General features: G+C 35.2%; 2 protein-coding genes across 2 annotated transcripts; both read left to right on the top strand.

Moving 5' to 3' along the window:
- Nucleotides 1-4,745: 4,745 nt before the first annotated feature.
- On the top strand, nt 4,746-11,538 carry LOTGIDRAFT_235294 (hypothetical protein; the record flags this gene model as incomplete). Its single annotated transcript, XM_009064420.1, has 11 exons — nt 4,746-4,812; nt 5,241-5,552; nt 5,927-6,259; nt 6,688-7,008; nt 7,188-7,490; nt 7,884-8,213; nt 8,515-8,826; nt 9,003-9,311; nt 9,744-10,082; nt 10,347-10,742; nt 11,189-11,538. The coding sequence occupies 11 exons, from the start codon at nt 4,746-4,748 to the stop codon at nt 11,536-11,538; spliced, it is 3,372 nt and encodes a 1,123-aa protein (XP_009062668.1).
- A 405-nt stretch (nt 11,539-11,943) lies between these two features.
- On the top strand, nt 11,944-20,060 carry LOTGIDRAFT_235293 (hypothetical protein; the record flags this gene model as incomplete). The annotated part of the gene is made up of 12 exons (XM_009064419.1): nt 11,944-12,259; nt 12,673-12,984; nt 13,516-13,824; nt 14,025-14,372; nt 14,731-15,051; nt 16,235-16,403; nt 16,745-16,875; nt 17,233-17,406; nt 17,624-17,767; nt 18,239-18,676; nt 19,034-19,399; nt 19,689-20,060. The coding sequence occupies 12 exons, from the start codon at nt 11,944-11,946 to the stop codon at nt 19,742-19,744; spliced, it is 3,084 nt and encodes a 1,027-aa protein (XP_009062667.1). The 3' UTR covers nt 19,745-20,060.
- Nucleotides 20,061-20,759: the final 699 nt, after the last annotated feature.

Genomic DNA, 20,759 nt, shown 5'->3' with positions numbered 1-20,759 from the left:
ACCTAAAAATCATTTTGGTACGACGTATGTTAGAATCTATGCATCGAAAACTAGGCCATCCAGGTTACAAAAGACTAGTAGATGAATCTCGCCAAAAGGATTGGATTTTATCTGTTAGAGCCCTTGCCAGATCTATATATTTTTCCTGTTTAATATGTAAACGAAGACGCCAACCATTATCTGGTCAACAAATGGGATTGTTGCCAAATTATCGCGTGGACTTTAATACACTTGCGTTTAGTAATACATCAGTTGATCTGTTTGGTCATTTAAAATTAATTTTGGTAGAAAAACTGTTGATATGGATGTATTTTGCTTGCTTGACGGTCCGAGCTATACATGTTGAGTTAGTAATGGGAGAATCTACTGATCATTTTTTAATGGCATTAAGACGATTTTCTGCAATTAGAGGCTGGCCAAAGTTTATTTTTTCTGATAATGGAACCAACTTTGTAGGGTCTCAGTTATACTTGCGAGAAATGATTCAAAGTTGGAATATAAGTTTAATTAAAAGTGTGTGTTTAAACAAGGGAACGTTATTTGAATGGAAGTTCAATTGTCCCACAGCTAGTCATATGAATGGTGCTGTTGAATCGTTAATTAAAGTTATGTATATTATAAGATCCACATTTACCAAGAGCTTTATGGAAATTAGCATTAGTTCAGGAAATTTACCCAGGTCAAGATTGTCATGTTGGAAAAGTTAAAATTAAAACAGCTACAGGTGAATATGATAGACCTATTCATAAATTATGTTTGATAGCAACCAAAGCAGAACTTAGTGCTACTCAAATCAATCCCTGATTTTCCGTTGCCAGGGGGGCTGTTTTGGTTATTCTTAGTTAAAATTATTAATTAAGATTTTATTTTATTACGCATTTGTTGATTACGTTTTGTAACAAATAATATATTGTGTACGGTATATTCACTTTGCGCATGTGCAATGTAAAACGTGTTTTGAGCCAAAACAAGCCAAATATTTTGCTGCCGAAAATTACACAAATTTTGAAATAAAAGTCACAGCCAGGATTGAATTATGTTTTTACTATAGTCATTGTATGAACAATTCTTATATTATTAAATATTTCCTAAAGTGAAACTTATTTTATCACCAAATATTAATATTATTAAGCCGCCAGTAAGCCCAACCAAACCACCAACTAACCGCATCTTTACAAAACGCCAAAAAGATGATGAGTCCTCACCAATACAATAATAATGCGACCTTGATTCGCTTCAATTGTCACCTATAGTAGGCTACATCAGGTCATCAATTTACCTCTAAATATTTTTAGGGATACTAATTTGTTTAGTTGTCGTAGAGTACATCTCAACTAAAAACATAAACATATTTTATCTGATGGACTGTCAATATGAACATACACTTTTACAATCTATAAAGTATAATAAATGCATTATTCGTTTTATTGAAAAATTATATTAAAAATTTATATACACATCATGTGTACATATCTCTGGATAATTCTTAAATTTTCAGACAATATTTTCAGACTATAGTTACATCATCGTTTTAATATGCAATGGTTTGAGACTGGCATCATGTACTAACAATACAAACACATAACATCGAATGGACACAATATAATCTATATAAGAATCATTTAATAAGTAAATAAGTCAAAACTTAGTAATCTACCATGAACTTGTCCAAGATCTTATGAATATTGTGTGACATGCTAATTATCGCTTGTCATTTCTAGAAACGATTTAACTACAGATTTGAAGGTGTCTGCTATGATCAATCCTACGAGCCCCCAAGACTAAGGGTACAAATAGCGGGCTTAATGGGGCTTAATGGAAGAGTGGGGGTGGGGAGTGCTTCAACTGTCGAGGCTGAAATCAAAATGCGTCTTGTCGCAAGCCTCCAGTGGATCGCCTGAGAGAGTTCTCCCAAAAACATATGAAAATGTAGAGCAGAATTTTTGAGAACAAAGCAACCCTTCCCAACGACCATGTTTATTTGCATATCGTGAAGTTGGTACGTCGAATACCGACCAATCCTTAAAAAATTCATTTGAAAAGGGCTGACTATCAGTTTACAGTGATAAGACAGTGATTGAAATCGTAATGGGAACTTGAGTCGTTTCTTTTTTTTCAATAATCTATTGAGTAGTTCATAAGACTGTTTAGGCCTGTACGCGTTGGTCTTGAGCAATTGAGATGTGTCCTTCATTAATTTTAATTAATACCCTAATAGTATATATAGTCGATGGATAAAATATACCTTTGTTTTTATCTAAATTTAACTTTAGTCAGTGTCATAAACGGCAAATTTCTTCAACTAAACAATTCAATATTGCTATTGAGTTCAAAATAGTTCTTCGGTAAAAGATTACGAAGTTCCACAGTACCAACTTCATGTCTGAGGACGGTGATTCTATCAAGAAATTATCAGAAAGTTTAATATTGATATATTTGTGGAATTATGTATTCTGTCGAAAAAACGGTGACTTCGTGGGAATTTTGTCAAAAAAATGGATTTTGAGAACAACAGGATTACTGGGTGTTATCATAGTACACTTAAGCCGATGTAATCAGGTTATAGCCAATTAACAATATTCTTCAACTAATTCATTTATTTACAACATTTACTATTTCAGTTTTACTAAGTATGATACAGAATCTGCAAACTCGTATACATTCAGTACGTTATTTCTATACTGTTCTATATTATTTCTAAGTCTTGATTCAAGTGTCTTGTATTTTCGGGTTTTTTTTGGGAGGTTGCTGCTGACCGGCCGCATACTGCACCCAGGCCCGTAGCCTGACCATTACTCCTGGCAAACGTACAATCGAGGGGGGCAATTTAGCAAAGCACCTTGACAGACGATTAAACGTCGGGAAACGGACTTTCATGGAGTATTTTAGATTCGAGATTATTTTTGTTAAAACACACAAGTTATATTACGTTACATTTTTATTGCCGTTTTAGTTTAAACGTAGTCGGGTATGTTTTATGGCAAAATGTTGAACAAATACGTCCAAGTTAATTTTCTGGGTCTTCCTGTTGAAGGCAAGAAGAACAAGATTGCGTTGGCGAAGCTGAGTCATAGATCGTCGTTGTGGTGAGTCAACACGAGTAAGAGTTGAAAAGCTGCTTTCACACACAGCGGTACTAGAACCGAATGTGGCAACGCTTGCAGCCAGTGCATATAATTTAGGGAAAGCCAATTTCTGCTCGTATAGTTTTTGAAGAACAAGATTGGAGTCCTGCTTTTCTGTCTTGGCAACGTTGTCTTGGAGAAATTGTTTTGACACCTCAATTGTTATGCTTCTCGAGGCCCTTTCCAGTATCACCTACAGCATGCTTCCAATCTATGTAGCCTTCAGTGATGAATTTTTATGCACCCGCAGATGTATTGTGAAACACCCGACATGGAAATCAAAAAGGGGCGTCCCTTGACACTGAATACTCCAGCCATGGAAATCGATCATACCAGCTGTTACTAAAATGGCGCCCAGACTTCACTGGAAATTTTATTCTCGGTTGCTACGTCTTCTTTTCCAATGTCACCTGGTAGTCCTGTCTTTTCAGAGCATCTGGTACTGCATCCGTTGTGTTGCCCGCTGTGGTTTTGATACCAGTGTCAGTCGTAGTAGTGTCGGAACCATCAAGCAATTTGTCTATTTTGATCAAATATTTATCCATTTTTCCTACGTTTGGTTGTTTGATTCATATGAATACAATTTAGGATAATATATGTCTATTAGTTAGTATTTATAATCAACCAATCAAATCTTTTGAATTTTGAGTCGGGACGGATTACAATCCAGTATCAGACCAATTTTTTTTTTACCAATGACGCTTAACTGCAGACTTTTTATGATTTTCAACGAACTCAATTGTATTAAATTATCTATTCTAATGTAATTAAATTTAAAAAGCTATGATGTCTGGTATCATCCTCAGCTAAGAATAAACAGAAAGATATTTAAAAACAGTTCTAGGCCTACAGATAGGAATACTTAGTATTTTGTTGAACCATTTCGCATAACGCAGCCCTGAAAGCCATAACCTTACTTTTCGTTACGTATAATCAAAATATAGCAGCTGATTTGGGGGGTAAAGCCCCCCCCCCCCCCCCCCCCCCCAAGCTCCCCCCTTGGCTACGGGCCTGACTGCACCATCCTTATTTCCATGGCATCTTGCTCTTCTTTCAAGAAATTAATGATTTCGAATATGTTAGGGTGGGCTTTTCCTACAACTTTCTTTACACGGCTATGCCAGCCTTTTAAGTTGTTGTTACTTCTTGGGGTGTCCGAACCATAATGGTTCCATTCATATAATCCATAAACGCCCTCCAACAATTGACTGGTAACGTAGTCTGTAAGTTCTACTAATCTGGGGTCGTCTGGCATATCACCCAAGGCATTGATAAAAACATCCCCCACCATATCGTATGGAACCATTGGTAATACCAAAGATGCCAAACAATGAGTGACACTGATAATTAGTCATTTTAATATTGAATAGTGAACGATTGTCATGAATTTATGTCACCGTTAATGAGCTGTTAACACCTTTAATCCCGTAGCGGCATAACTGTAAATCATCAAAGAAAATAAAACGGTGACTTCGTGGGAATTTGTAATTTTCTAGCAGTGACTTTCTCGGAAGACACCGACATTTGTACACCATTCGCCATTTACTATTTAAAAATATTTTTTCGACAGAATTAAATGTTATATATTTCCATTTTTTCTAATTGATTTTCAGATCAAGTATGACTTTGCGAAGATATGTTGTATTTGTCTATTTGATAACAATTACATTATCTGCTCAAATTGATGGTAAGAGAGACACGTTCTATTTTTTTATATAGGAAGTCTTGTCCCCTTAATGATCGCACTTAATATAATAATATATCATGGCCCAACGAGGAATGACGTGTTTCCCTACAAAAAAATACCAAGTGTTAACGATCCGAACCGCAAATGAAACTCGAATCCCTAAAACAACATTGGTAAAGCATTGGTAGCAGCTAACTTTGTTCTCCTACGACCTCATACCAATTGTCTATTTACAGGTATACTATGCTGTTGACACGTGTTTCGAACATAAAATCCTCATCAAGACAACTTAGTTTGGAAAAGAGGTTGTTATTGGGCCTAGAGTTGACTTACAGATCTGACTTGACTATGGTCACAGCAATGATTTACCTTCCATATATAATCATTTCTATCAAGAATTTCCATTATTATTACTATTATTATTTCAGATAACAGTACATGGGTTGATCAAAATGGGTTGGTAAGAGTTAAAGTAGATAGAACTGAAGGTAAAATATGTTCTGTGAGCTGGGACGATGAAGACGCCAAGGTGTTATGTCGTGGACTTGGTAAAACCAACAGTAAATCGTATATAAAATACGATCAATCAGCACCAACATTAATTGCGGATGTAAAATGTGTTGGTACTGAATTAAGATTAGAAGATTGTCACTATTCTGTTTTGGGTGGAAATGTGACTTGTTCACCAACCTATTCATCATGGAACTCTGCTGGAGCATATTGTTATAACAGTAATGATGGTAAGATATAAGACCTTTTTGTGATTTTGTGATAATATATCTGGTGTGTGCGGTTTACCATCTTAAAACTTATCCATAAGGGACATTCAGTAACGACATTGAATAACGAAACACAATTTTGTGGTATACTACTCTTAAGTTTCATTGTACAAAACATTTCAACAATTTACAGGAGTAGTATATCTGAAGAATGCGTTCCGTTACTTAACATAACAAATGTATAAATCACGTTCTTATAATGAATGATTGAGTCACGCAGGTCATTGCTTAATGTATTTGCGCCTTTACCAATATACATGTATACAAATTGTTCATGGTAGCTTTTCAGCCATTTTTCATGGTCTTATTTTCATCTTTTTACGTTGCTGTTGCAGAGGTAACCTACTCCACAGAACATGTAAGATACGGTCGAGTTCTAGCTACAAGAAATGGTTATGAAAGATATCTCTGTAAAAATGGAGATTTCTCATATCACCATGCTAATGTAGTTTGTTGGAATATGGGTTATAAAGCTGGAGAAATCTTTGAAATGGAGCATCTTTCTATGTCGCAGAACCCGTCCTGGTGGAAAAATTCGTTTGAATGCCAGGGAAAGGAACCACTTTTAGGTGCTTGTATTAGATCAACCTGGGAAGACATAACGCCACCATATTTTGATCAGAATGTGTGTATCTATCACACTCCGTCAGTTTTATGTCACGGATCAGGTAGGTTTAGAATAGTATCCTGTAGAATTAAGAATAACAATTGGTACAAATTGGCACAAAACACCTTACATAACGCGATTTCCTGGCCATTATTACTTATTTTTTTGCATAATGCAAATATGATGTTGAAATAAATGTTTTACTCTGTTCTTTATACACATGTAATATTCATCTAACATTCTTTCAACAGCAAAGATTATGTTTCGGAACATTTGAACTCGAAGCTAAAAACGTTTCATTTCTATATTGACTGGATGCCAACACACTTGACAGCATTATTTTGAAAATGCACAGCACAATTCATAAGCTTAATTAAACAAATTTCAACGAAGGAATAATAATGAAGGTACATCATGATTACATTGTAGACTGAATGTAACACTCTGGTAGGAATTTCTTATTTGATATGCATTTTCGTTCTTTTTCAGCCAGACTACACACTGAACTGTTCAACAGCAGTGGAGTTGTTGGTTTATATCACGATGATGCTTACAGAGCTATTTGCTCGGATGATTTTGATTCCAAAGCTGTTGCTGTGGTTTGTAATAGTTTAGGATTTGCTGGTGGATTTAAAGCACCCTCTAATAGTTACAGTAGCTACAATTATTATACACGGATTGCAAATCTAACTTGTTCTGGAACAGAGAAATCTCTGGATCAGTGTTCGTATGATTATTCGACGTCACCATCTTGTAATTCGGGACCAGCTACGGTGGCATGTATAGATCCAAACGATCCAGACTCTGTGTGTAAGTATATTTATTTGTCATCTACACGTTTCAAAAAACAGATTTCGGAATCAACAGGTAATAGATGAGAAATAAAGTCTATAAGATGCAATTTTGTGACCAACAACGCTGTTATATTTATCTTATGCTGGTGGTGCATTTTGACAAGCGAATATCCTTTCAATCTGAATCTATTGCAGTACCCGATGGATCAACGAAAATTGTAAACCAAAAAGTATTGATAAAGTTACATGATATATGGGGTACTATATGCTATGACAATTGGGATGACGTTGATGCTAAGACAGTCTGTAAACAACATGGTTTTGATGATGGTCAATCCCTACAGTTAAGCAGGGACTCTAGGCTGCCAAGATGGTATAAAAATGTTACTTGTCAGGACGGTACAGATCAAACACTTGAAACTTGTGAGAAGTCTACTAACACCGACTATTGCTATTATACATTTGATGCTGGAGCCTATTGCTTTAATGACACCGACAGTAAGTTCACTATTTCATCAGAAAAACTGGAATAAACAACCACGAATCTAAATAAATCTTTGTAATCCACAATTCAAAGTACAAAAGCCAAGAACAATTAAGGAGGTAGACATTAATTCGTCCAAAAATCATCATGGTGAAAATAAAAGTCAAAACCAAGTGTCTACAGAAAGAGTAAGCACTCAATATTCAGTGTCCTGCAACATCGCCTTTGACGTTCGAAATTATTAAAGCAAAGAAAAACTGGTATAATCCTTAATGACATCTTCATAATCGTCAAGGTTTTACGAACTTCATCTTACAAGTTCGTAATACCCGGGCCATTGTAAAGTCAGCGAAGGATCTTATCCTTCATCGAGCCGACCAATTCATTATGAAATATTTTTTTTCCAGAGGTCACATTTTCATTCACCGATAGTAACACTACAAACTATGGTAGATTGCAGATAACTCGAGAAAATAAAACACATCATCTCTGTGATAAGTCTGGTTATTTTAATTATCAAGAGATGAAGTTTGTTTGTAAAGAAATGGGATTTATTACCGGACAAGAGTATGTTGATCTGAAATCACGAGTTTATAGTGATTATTGGTCTAATAATTTAAACTGCAAGAACAGCGTACCAACTCTTGACGCATGTACATCTGACTCTTGGAAAGAAGAAACCACGAATTCCAATGAATGTCAATACAATGTTCCTTCTATATTTTGTTATGGAAATGGTAAGATTAAGTTATGTATTTTCATTTTTCCAATTCTGGGGTCTATAGAAATATGCAACATATACGTGTCTATGATTATTTACAACAAGGGTTCCCTCTTCCATCCCGATCCACACCGCCACCCTTTCTACTCTTGATTTTCTCTTAGCTTTTCCCTAAAATCTTTTTCATGTCGGAGAATATAGCCTGAATAGAACATTATTAATTATAATGGTCCAAAAATGTTATGCTATGCATTACTCCCCAAAACTTCAGGTTAAAAACCCTTGATTAAGAACATTAGATTATGTCATTTTTTCAGTACGACTTCATACAGACTTCTTTAATGCTACTGGTTTTTTAAAAGTTTATAAAGACAATAGATATCAAATGGTTTGTCAGAATAATTTTGGATCGAAACAGTTGAATGTAGTGTGCAACGAATTGGGATTTCATCATGGTGGCAGATTAATTCCCTCGGAGGCTTACCGTGGTTTTTATGGTAACATACCAAATGGTTATACTTGTGGTGGGAATGAGAAATCTATTATAGACTGTACTAGCTTTGATGCCTCACCATGTGAACAGCCTGCTACTGTTGCTTGTTTTGAATCTTTAGAAGAAAAACTTGCTGGTAAGGTTTATTGATTATGTCCTTTACCTTAGAAATTCCAATTCAGATCTGTGTTGTTAACGGGGTACGAAATACTATTAAAAGAGTAAGAGCAAACATAGACCTATAAAGACAGACAATTTCATAGCTGGAAAATATTTTAACGATGTTTATTGTGAAATCATTGGTAATTCTAGGCACTGGTTCAGTAAAGATGTCTATTGATGACATTGTATTGATGATGGTAGATGGTGTTTGGGGAACAATTTGTGCTGATGGTTTTGATGACAACACTGCTACTGTAATGTGTAAGCAACAAGGATATGAACATGGAATATCCATCATAAAGAGTGAACGATATGCCAAACCAATGTTAACTGAGTCTGTGAACTGTATAGGATCTGAAACTAGGCTAAACGACTGTCAAATTGATCTTGTAACAGATAATGGTACCCAGTGCTCTAACGACAAACGTGCTGGTGTTAAGTGTTATAACAGTGCTGACAGTAAGTACAATATTTCATAGTTTCAAGTTTCATGTTTATGTTTCTTATATTTCTGGATAATTCAATGTACTGACAGCAATTTAAAAATCCCCCAAGAAGAGAAAGAAACAAATACCCTATATTTTACAAGGATAACAATATTTGTTCACAAAAGAACCTTTCTACCTGCTGGTTCTTTGTATTGATCTTTCATGGATCATCCTTACCCATTTACAGCTGGATCGACTTTGATTATGAGTAAAAATGACTCATTAAACGAGGATCCGGATTAGAGCCACAAATCACAATTTGTTCGACGTGCTACTTGCCCAGTAATAATCTCCGTATAAGATCTGTCTTTTAAAATGATATTTAGTACGTGTAAGTTCTAGAGTTTGGGTGGTATTGTATGTTACCTCTACTTGTATTATATACGGTACCTTTCTGTTTCAGTCAATCAGTACAGTCTTGTCGATGGTGATGGATATCGGTATGGGAGACTAATGGTAACACATAACAACAAGACAGGCTATGTATGCTCTAGAGACAGTTACTTTGATAATGACGATGCTCATGTACTTTGTAAACAACTTGGATTTACTACGGGAGAGAGATACAATATGCCAAGTTTTCAGAACCCATTTGGTACCAGATTTTGGTCCAATAATCTAGACTGTTCATCTAATGAACCAAATGTTGATACATGTATGAAGGGTGTTTGGATGAAGATAATTCATGATGGGATGGATACATGTCCTTATCATGTACCTTCAGTTTTCTGCTATGGACAAGGTATTACTATTTCTACATAAAACAAAAAATTATATTGCAATCGTTCTTGCGTCTTCTCACTCAAGTTCGCCCTGTAGATTTGAATGTTTACAAATTCAGGTGTAAAATTGAGAAGTTGACACGCAGATAACAATTTTATTTATAGATAGTGCTTTTTTTGTAGTGCCTATTGGTGGTCAATGAAATGGTATCGGATACAAAATTTATATATTTCACTAGTGAAAAATAAAACTAATGAGTTAATGTTATATTATAAATTTTCAGTCAGATTGCATACCAAGTTTTTAAATACATCAGGAGCTGTATTAATCCGTCATAATGATAGGTGGGTGTCGGTATGTAGTGATGCATTTGATGATAATGCTGCTCGAGTTGTATGTGGTGAATTAGGGTTCATAAGAGATGAAGGCAAGACGTTAAGTACCAACTCATTTTATGACTCCATTGTACCAATGAATTGGTCACCTTACATTCTGAGTCTGAACTGCACTGGAAATGAGAATTATGTATCAGATTGTAATTCTACATATAATGGAACCTATGGAATATGCGATGCTTATAACTATGCTGTTGTGTCTTGTAAACCTTATACAACTACAACTTCCATACCAACAACACAATCATACCTACAAACTACATATAACAGTCTTCTACCAATCGGTGAGCTTCATTAATTTTCATATATTTCTTTCAGCGTTTCACATGGATTTTCATACTTTCCAAAGATTTTCGGCTTTATTACCATATAAATCTCATATCTTAAATTTTGTAAAATGCAAAATTTTTCATGTGGTTTAACAAATCTGATTAGCATATGAAAAATAATATATGAATATGTATGAAAATAACTTGTCGCATAGAAAAAAGTTAATAAGCTTTTTGAAAATCCTCCATTATTCATCCTAACAGGAAACTTACGTAATTTGGGAGCGCATGTAATCGAAGGTTAGAATACAATTCAATCAATTCGCTGCTTTTACAAACTTCCTTGAAGCATGAAATGACAGATAATAGGTACAGTTCGTAATAGCTTGGCATTGTGGAGATGTCCTATGGGAAGTAAGCCGGTTTTACTATTCTGTTAGTGTATTTGATAATAATTTCAGCGTCCACTAATCAAACCCGTTGGTTATCAGATAAAAGAGTATCTGTGTATGTAAATGGAATGTGGAGTGGTATTTGTCACTCAGGATTTGATGATATAGATGCTAGTGTATTTTGTAAAGAGTTCGGATTTAATAAGGGAATTGCTCTACAAAAGTATGTCCCAGACCATCAGCCTAGGTACAGATACAACATACAGTGCTCCGGTACAGAATTCAGTATCTTGGACTGTCCATATGATACTTATGATGGCGATAATGGCACATGCCATTACTACTCCGATGCTTCCGCATTCTGCTTCAATAATAATACTTGTAAGCTAAATTTCTTTTTATCTTCTGCGTTGCTATAGCGTAGGGAAATTGTCTCAGAGCGTATAAGCTGTATAAGCGTGTTGGAAAAAACCCTATAACTTTCAAAGTATGCAAGCGATCATCGCCCAACATTGTCGCCACTATTCCGCATGTTAAAACACTCGCCGATATTCGGTGATCTGTTCTGCAACGCATTGAAAGCGACATAGGATCGTCAGACAAGCGTTGCAACATCTCCTTGAACGGTATAAAAGCGCAGTATTAAATCGACTGTTTTTAACTTTGTAATCTTGAGGGAATTTTTTTTTTCAGTTTTCCGCACTTTTGACCATGATTAGTACATTTTATGTCGCTAATGGCGTCGCTAATGGCGCAGTCCGTTGTGATGGGGCTATTTTTCAGGATAGTGATTCGAATAGTTTGCTTTCCTTTCAGTAATCGAAATGCGACTTGTGGGTGGACAAGAGCCAAACAGTGGTAGAGTTGAAGTGAGGAGAGCAAATAAATGGGGTTGGTTTTGCGACGAAGGATTTTATTCTTCCAAAGTTAGCATTATCTGTAATCAGTTAGGTTACAAATCTGGTGATATGTATTCTATTGATGTCAATGAAACCAATCCGTTCATGTGGAGAACGAATCTTCATTGTCACGGCAGTGAACCATTTATTGATGCTTGTGACAATCAACATTGGAGTTATGAAAATTTCTACAGTAGTTGGTGCCAATCAAATCCTCCAACTGTATTCTGCTATGGTGATGGTAAGATACATACATCTTTTATAGTGTTTACAGTTAGATTAATGATCAGGTCGAGCAAGTTGTGAATTAAATTGGCTCAAGTGCCTTGTTGTGCTGTAGCTCTCATAAAGATATCAGTTTTTACCAGTACCAATACTGATATCTCTCTGATAGTACAGATGAATCACACTTCTCTACAAAAACATTACATAAATTATTGATCACTATCTACCAATCGAAGGATTCTGTGAATTTGGTTAGCGTTGGTTTGCTAATTATCGTAAAAGTCTCCTTGGTTCTCCTGGGGTATAATTTTGGAATTATTTCACAAGCTCATCGTGATAGCTTACAATTTACTGTTACTAATCGTCATTGTAATCCAAGTTTTGTACGATATCTGCATTATTTCAAGGCATGTTTTTTTTTTATTTCAGTTAAATTGCATACTGGTCTTTATAATAAAACAGGGGTTCTAAAAGTGTATATGGACGAAAATTATTATTCATTATGCGCAGATGACTTCTCAATTCAAAACGCCGAGGTTGTGTGTAGACAGTTAGGATTCTCAACTAATGCTGTTCGTATCCTTCCCTCGTCAAGTTTTCAACAACAAGGTATGACGTCAGGGATGAAGTATTCCTGTAGTGGTACTGAATCTAACTTAGCTGATTGTCCTTCTAGTAATGATACGTGTAGCAGTGACAGAAACCAAGTTGTTTTGTCTTGTTCCGATGGCGCATCCCAAGGTAGGCGGCACATTTTGACAGTATTCATTATGTGATTTCGATGAGTGTAGAGATATGCGTTTTATAGCAATTCCTTCGTTATGCAACCATGAGGCCTGTAGCCAGACTTGATTGTTCGGATGAGTACATGATATATCAGGAGGGGCAATGCAATGGTGTATGATGTTTAGTTACAATAATGGAATTGGTCAGTACCTAAGGGCCTGTATACAACTAGTGTCCATGATCCATATTTACTAACGTTATTTTATGTAGGCCCCTATCTTGTAATGAAGATGAACGCCGGTTTGTTATGTATCAATGGACAACGTTTTAACGTTTGAAAGAGTAACATCTTCTAAAAACATACCAGGATGTAGGTTAATGATTTATCAGTGAACTACGCCTCAGTTCATGTCAGTGCATTTGAAAGAGTAAGAATATAGTCCTTGATAATATCAATGTCCCCAGAATTGTTCCACATCCTTATAGTGTAATCATTTATGATTGGTGTTTTATGATGATTTTTAAAAAAACGTTTCAATTTTGTAGGCTCTGACGGGGATATACAGATAGATTCCAATGGTTACGTAACCATATTATATTATGGTATTTGGGGTAAAATATGTGGTTTGGCATGGGACAATAATGCAGCCAAAGTGGCATGTAAACAGATGGGTTATGAAACAGGCATGGCGCATAAGAAATATATACACCAGAGTGATAAACCGTTATGGGTAGATACAGTAGATTGTAATGGTAGTGAAAAAGCTATTAAAGACTGTCAAATAACAACTGAATTAAACTCGACTTGTTCTAACGCAGCTGCAGCTTACGCCTATTGCTACAATTCTTCAACTGGTAATAAAGATATATTTTTATTTCCTAAAATCATAAGACGTATTAAGTCTATTTGTATAAGTTATTCGTTATAACATTCTTTAATGATTCATGCCTGGAATAAGACATAAAAATATAAAGTCGTTGTTATCAATACCTTTGAGATATTTTAACATTCAATATTGAGGCATACAATTTATTTCTTTATTTTGTTCTTTCAGAGCCCACCTATTCGATCATCGGAAGTAATGTAACTAGCTCTAATAGTGGGTACGTAGAAACAGTTCGTGAAGGTGAACGAGGTTATGTCTGTGAATCTGATGGATATCACAATTATGAAGCGGATACAGTTTGTAGAAGTCTTGGTTATGTTGAAGGAGAAAAATATCCTATGGGTCAACTGCCATTTACAGCTGCATTTTGGAAAAATTCATTTTTTTGTAGTAATAAAGAACCGCTATTACATCTATGTGCCACTAGTCAGTGGTCTTATCTGACACATACTAACGATTCTTATGATAGAGAGTGGTGTAGACGCTTCCCGTTGTCTGTCTTCTGCTACAATAAAGGTACGTAATGGGGTAGCTTTTTAATGGAGTGACATGTGGGCTACATACGCCCGTCCATGAGAATTAAGAATCATCATCTCAAAGTCAATGTCAATAAAGCAATGTTGTTGTTCATAGAATTCTTGTGTTTTACGTTGGCGTTATAAGGGGATGAAATCCGTCTCTCCTTTTGGTACACATATTTATGAATTTTTGTTAATAGTTTATTGTTTATAAAGTTTTACTCTGATTTTAGATTGATATAAATGTACAAATAGGTGAATTGGCAACTACATACTTCTACTTTAAGACAATACTATGCTAATATACTTAATTGTATACTTTACACGTCTTTTAATATTTCTTTACTTCATTTCAGTTCGACTACATTCAATGTACAGAAACAGCAGTGGTCTTGTTCTACAGAATAAAGATAATAGAAAATACCGTTATTGTGCTGATAATGTTGATTTAAATACTGCTTCCATACTTTGTCGCCAAATTGGCTTTGACCATGCCAGAGTTATACTTCCAGGCTATGCCTATGATCACTTAGATTATTACACGATGGGGTACCATAACCTTAGCTGTCCATCTGGAGCTGTAAAACTAGATGAATGCACAGTTGATTTTGATGTAAATGGTACATGTGATAGTGGTGCTTTAGCCTTGGGCTGTAATGGTGGTAACTCAATGCCTGGTAAGAATCGTGTCATTGAAGAAAATGTCACCCAGACTTTAGATCTGGTTGACCGAATCCTTCGAAGAAATCTATTGGAAAAATTATTTCCAAACACCTTTGTAGATTATAATCCACGAACAGAAAGTGAAACTAAATGACAAAAACGCACGAACTGGCATGTGTTACATGTAATCTTTGTTGACGAGGGAATAAACCGTTTTAGGCTTCAGTGAAGAGAAATCACTTATCCTGATAGCCACTAACTACAAATAATCATCTCTCCTGCTAGCCACTAACTACAAATAACAATCTCTCCTGAAAGCCACCAACTACAAATAATCATCTATCCTACTAGCCACTAACTACAAATAATCATCTATCCTGATAGCCACCAACTACAAATAATCAACTCTCCTGGTAGCCACTCACTACAAATAACCATCTCTCCTGATAGCCACTAACTACAAATAATCATCTCTCCTGATGGCCGCTAACAACAAATAATCATCTCTCCTGATAGCCACTAACTACAAATAATCATCTAGCCTGCTAGCCACTAACTACAAATAATCATCTCTCCTGATGGCCGCTAACAACAAATAAGCATCTATCCTGATAGCCACTAACTACATATAGTCATCTCTCTTGGTAGCCACTTACTACAAGTAATCATCTCTCCCGATAGCCACTAACTACATATAATCATCTATCCTGCTAGCCACTAACTACAAATAATCATCTCTCCTGGTAGCCACTAACTACAAATAATCATCTCTCCTGATAGCCACTAACTACATATAATCATCTATCCTGCTAGCCAATAACTACATATAATCATCTATTCTGATAGCCACTAACTACAAATAACCATCTCTCCTGATAGCCACTAACTACAAATAACCATCTCTCCTGATAGCCACTAACTACATATAATCATCTATCCTGATAGCCACTTACTACAAATAACCATCTCTCCTGATAGATACTAACTACAAATAATCATCTATCCTGCTAGCCACTAACTACAAATAATCATCTATCCTGATAGCCATTAACTACAAATAATCATCTATCATGAAAACCACTAACTACACGTAATCTATCTATCCTGCTAGCTACTTACTACAAAAAATCACCTATTCTATGTCAGTAGTCACTAACAACAAATATCATATATATGGACGCTTTAAATTTTTTTCAGATGGTGTGACACGGATATTGAAGGATGGTACAGTAGAAGTTAGTAAACATGGGGTTTGGGGAACCATCAGTTCATTAAATTGGGATGATGTTGATGCTAAAGTTGTGTGTAAAGAAAATGGTTTTGAGAGTGGTGTGTCTCTTGTACGATTTTCTCGTGAAAGGCCACGGTGAGTGTTTTGCCCTCCTATAACACACATTATGCAACTAGAAAAAGTTGTTGTTATCTTGATTATGATATCTTGTAATATTTAATAATTCAATTATTTCTTTGAAATTCAAATTATTCTTTATACCCTTTTTTGATTTTATTTCAGTTCAACGGCAAAATCTGTAGCCAATTTTTAGCATTTAATCTGGCATATTCTCTTCTACCAAAGAACAGCGACTTTTAACAACACAATTTTTTTGTAAAAAAACTTGTGGGTTGGAAATAAAGGATGTAAAATTGAATTTTTTTTGTCTCAGATTTTGAAATATCTTAAATATATTTCTCTACTATATGTTAAAGGTGGATGTATGATGTGAATTGTACAGGGACAGAATCTAAGTTAGTCAGTTGTTCCTATGAAAATATAGGCTATACTGAAACTGGAATTTATACAGCCAATGCTGCAGTGTTTTGTTACGCTCCGTCGGAAGGTAGGACAGCATAACCTAGTCTTGATCTAAAACTAAAGTAATCTCAGTCCTTAATATAGAAAAAAGGAAAAAAAGAAACAATATTTTATAAGATTTTCTCTGTCTATCTGTCGAAGAGACATGGTCCCTATGCACAAGTTCCGACAGAGAGTTTTGATGGATTGTCATCTGGGAGATGCTGAGGTGGTTTCTTGGAAGGGTGCACATCCTTCTACTTCTAGCTTCCTCCCTCTCTCTGATTGATTCGAATAATGAGGAATTGTGACTTTATCAGACTCTACCAGAAGTTGTTCGCCAAAGAAGCAGACTTTCAATGGGGACATCTGGTGTTAATTACTCTTTTGTCAACCTTTTCAGTGGGTACATATGAACTAGAGAATGGTAACTATGGTAGATTGTTATTGACCAGAGAAGGAAAGACAGGCTATGTTTGCGATCCAGACTATGTAGCTAGATCAGACTTGATAACTGCTTGTAAAACACTTGGTTATGAAAGTGGCGATGTATATCCATCTCCAGCACTTCCTTATGGTAAGAAATAAAAATTTAACAAAAAAAAACAACACCAAATGGAAAACGTGATACGTCTTTACTGTTATTGGGTGTTAAAAAGATACTTAATAGAAAATGTAGCTAAACTTGATTTGATCAAAAAGTTGGTTTGGTTCTAACGAAGAGGAATTTCTGATACCTTTGACTCATTGGTTGACTCAAGTTTGTAGAAGCTTTATATCTTATTTCATTTAAGGTCATTTGTTTTGGATGGCTGATTTTTCCTGTGAATCAGATTCACCTATCTTAGAATCTTGTATGAAGTCAGGGTGGACTAATAAAACTGATGCCTGGAGCTGTAGAGATCATAACACTTTTAGTGTATATTGTTATGGAAGAGGTAAGTAATATCAAAATATAAATGATTCCTGTGATGAATATTGAGCATTTTCACAATGTCAAGCTATTACGAACTTCCTCTAACACCTTGACTACAATAGCAACGAATACAGCCAAGTCCCCAACAGAAAGACTGTGGCCTATTAAATAAGACTTTCTGATTGGCTGTAATCACTAGCGTACAATCCAGCCAAATCACTGCATTTACTTATGTGATACATGAACACAGATGGTAATAACTTGACCATTGTTAAGATAGATTTTCATTATCCCAGTGGAGGTTCTAGGTTTAATCTTTTTAAAACATGTCTGTCTTTGTTTTTCTTATCAAATTATATTATTGTGATGATCTTGGCATAATAACTGTTACAACACTTTTTCTAACCTACTCAATTGCTGATTGTCCGAAAAAATAGGACGTCAAATTAATTGAAATCTGCAGAGATTTTAAAAAGATGGTTTTTTTTTCCAGTTCGATTACATGTGGCCTATAGAAATAATACAGGAATACTTCTGATTACTAACAAGCAAGAAAAATATTCCATTTGTTCTGAGGGCTTTGATATGGTATCAGCAAATGTCTCCTGTAAAGAAATGGGATTTGTTGGAGTGAGAAGGATCCTTCCTTCTTATATCTTCACCAATTATCATACAACCAAATATTCCAATTTCCAATGCAATGGAAATGAGGCTTCCTTAATGGACTGTCCACACGAAGAACATGGTTGTAACGGCAGTTTTGTAGTTGTTGAATGTGATGACAGTGGCCTACCTCCTTTTAGTAATTACACTGCGGCAACCCCAAATTACAACAATTACAACTATACTCCACCTTACAATAACTGGAATAACACGAATGGATATACTCCTTCATACAACAACTCGGATAGCACCACAGACAATAATTATGGTAAGAGTTATTTGATTGTATATACTCCAGTTTATCATGGCAATGTTATAATTTAATTTTTATTTGATTAAATGTATTTATTAACTTAAGTGGCCTGTATAGCTCATGGAGCATGGAATATCGAAATTGGTATCAGTATATCACGTTTAGGATTGGCTGTGGAATTATTTTCTCTACCGTAGCACCTTTTACCATCTTTTTGATAATTGTGTCTTAGATTAACTAGCTCTTAGCTTTGGCAGTGATAGTCGATAGATTTGAGCTCCCAACAACAGATTAATTTAAAGCAAATCAAATACAAATGCCTGATTACTTGAAATTACTAGCTCTCATATATATACATTTGTATTACTTCAGTGAGCGATAGAAACTCTTCAAACTCGAACAGCTCTGTGCCACCTGGTGGCATGACTAGTGGAAACAATACCGACGGTGGCGTAACAGGTTCATCGAACTCTAATGGAAACAATACTGAAAGTGGTGTAACAAATCCACCCAGCACTACAGGAAACAATGCTGTCGTTACAGATCCAACAGGCTCGAGTGGAAGCAATACTACCATTAACTCTGATGGAGATACAGCTAACCCGAATTCGCCAAAACCAGCTGTTCCAACAAAAACTAGCGGAAACAGTGGAGATACTGGTAGCAACCCTTCTAATCCGTCCGACTCTAATGATGACTCGAACGCTGGTAAAAAATCATCAGCAGCTTTCATATCGAGTATGTATTTGTGTTTACATTTATTACCAGTGTTTATGTTCGTGATTTGGGTAGTTGGGTAGCAGCAAATGGTAGCAACAGCAATTATTAAGGCGTCGTAAGGCAACCAATAATGATTTTGATGATAGTATAGATTAGTCTTATCTTTAATTCGAAAATGAATCCTAATGAAGCCAATTGTTCGGATTTAGAATATGGTATATGATAGGCTACATCTGCATACGAACTTTTGCTAATCATATTTTCAAATTTGCAATTCATTATAACTTTGTTATGTTTTTCTTTTCAGTTGTAAGAAGTTGTATACTGTTAACTATTGTGGTGGCTATAATAGGACATTTCTAAACAGAATTTATCGGAATCAAAATATATATTAATACGTGCCTTTAAAATAGCTATTTACCAAATATCACCCGGTGTTTCAATAATTACTTTACCCAAGTTCGAGTTTATATCTAAATAAAGATGCACAGTTTTTAAGAATTTTTTGTGATTTTTCAATATTTAAGATCTATTATATTAAGATTATTAATACATGTACTGTGATACGCAAATTTTTTTGCTGTTTTTTCATATAATTTTAGATATTGTATTTTTTCTACGAGTATAAACTTGTTACCACTTCATAGCCATAGCAAAAAATAAACATTTACCAGATGTCTGTAGTTTTTTATTCTCTTACTGTTGTTTTTTCCAATGGCACACTCTTCGGTCTTGAACTTATATCTTACCTATTATTGTTTAAGTAATGTCATTGGTTTAGTAATGATGTGGGTAAAATAAGTTTACCAACCGATTCAGCATTAATCATTTTTTAGCCAGTATGAATAACACTGGAATGGATTATAGTAACATGCCTGTCTATGTTATTTCTAGCATATTTGGGCCCCAGAGGCATTACGCAGAACTTTATGTACCCTTGTTCGTTTGACCAAACTGCTTGTGACTGCTGCTACAATATTACCATCATCCACAGTTTTAATCATATCAAGGGAGGTAACTTGTACATTTTAACGTTTAACAAATACGTCAAAATAGATAATAGACATTAACCATTCTGTAATTCTATTTGAAAGACATATAGAGGTATTGGAATTTTATTTATAACACATAGATAAATGGATGAATTAACTAATTCAGAAGTTAATAAACCCTACTCTTTAAGTGTCCAGAAACGTCGGGTATTTAGCGTTACAGTAACATTTTACATATTGTGTTGGTACCTTGTGAACTGAAATTGTTTTCAGGACCTTGAGGTATCTTAATTACCCTTTCTGTTGCTAACTACTTGTTAAGTGTTTACAAATCTATGAATACACAGAAACGTAATTGTTCAACACTTTCATGAGGTCTGTATTTT

This window comes from Lottia gigantea, assembly GCF_000327385.1.
Source record: "Lottia gigantea unplaced genomic scaffold LOTGIsca_62, whole genome shotgun sequence".
Taxonomy (NCBI): domain Eukaryota; kingdom Metazoa; phylum Mollusca; class Gastropoda; family Lottiidae; genus Lottia; species Lottia gigantea.
The sequence above is the reverse complement of the archived record's forward strand: the minus strand, read 5'-3'. Positions and strand labels throughout refer to the sequence as shown.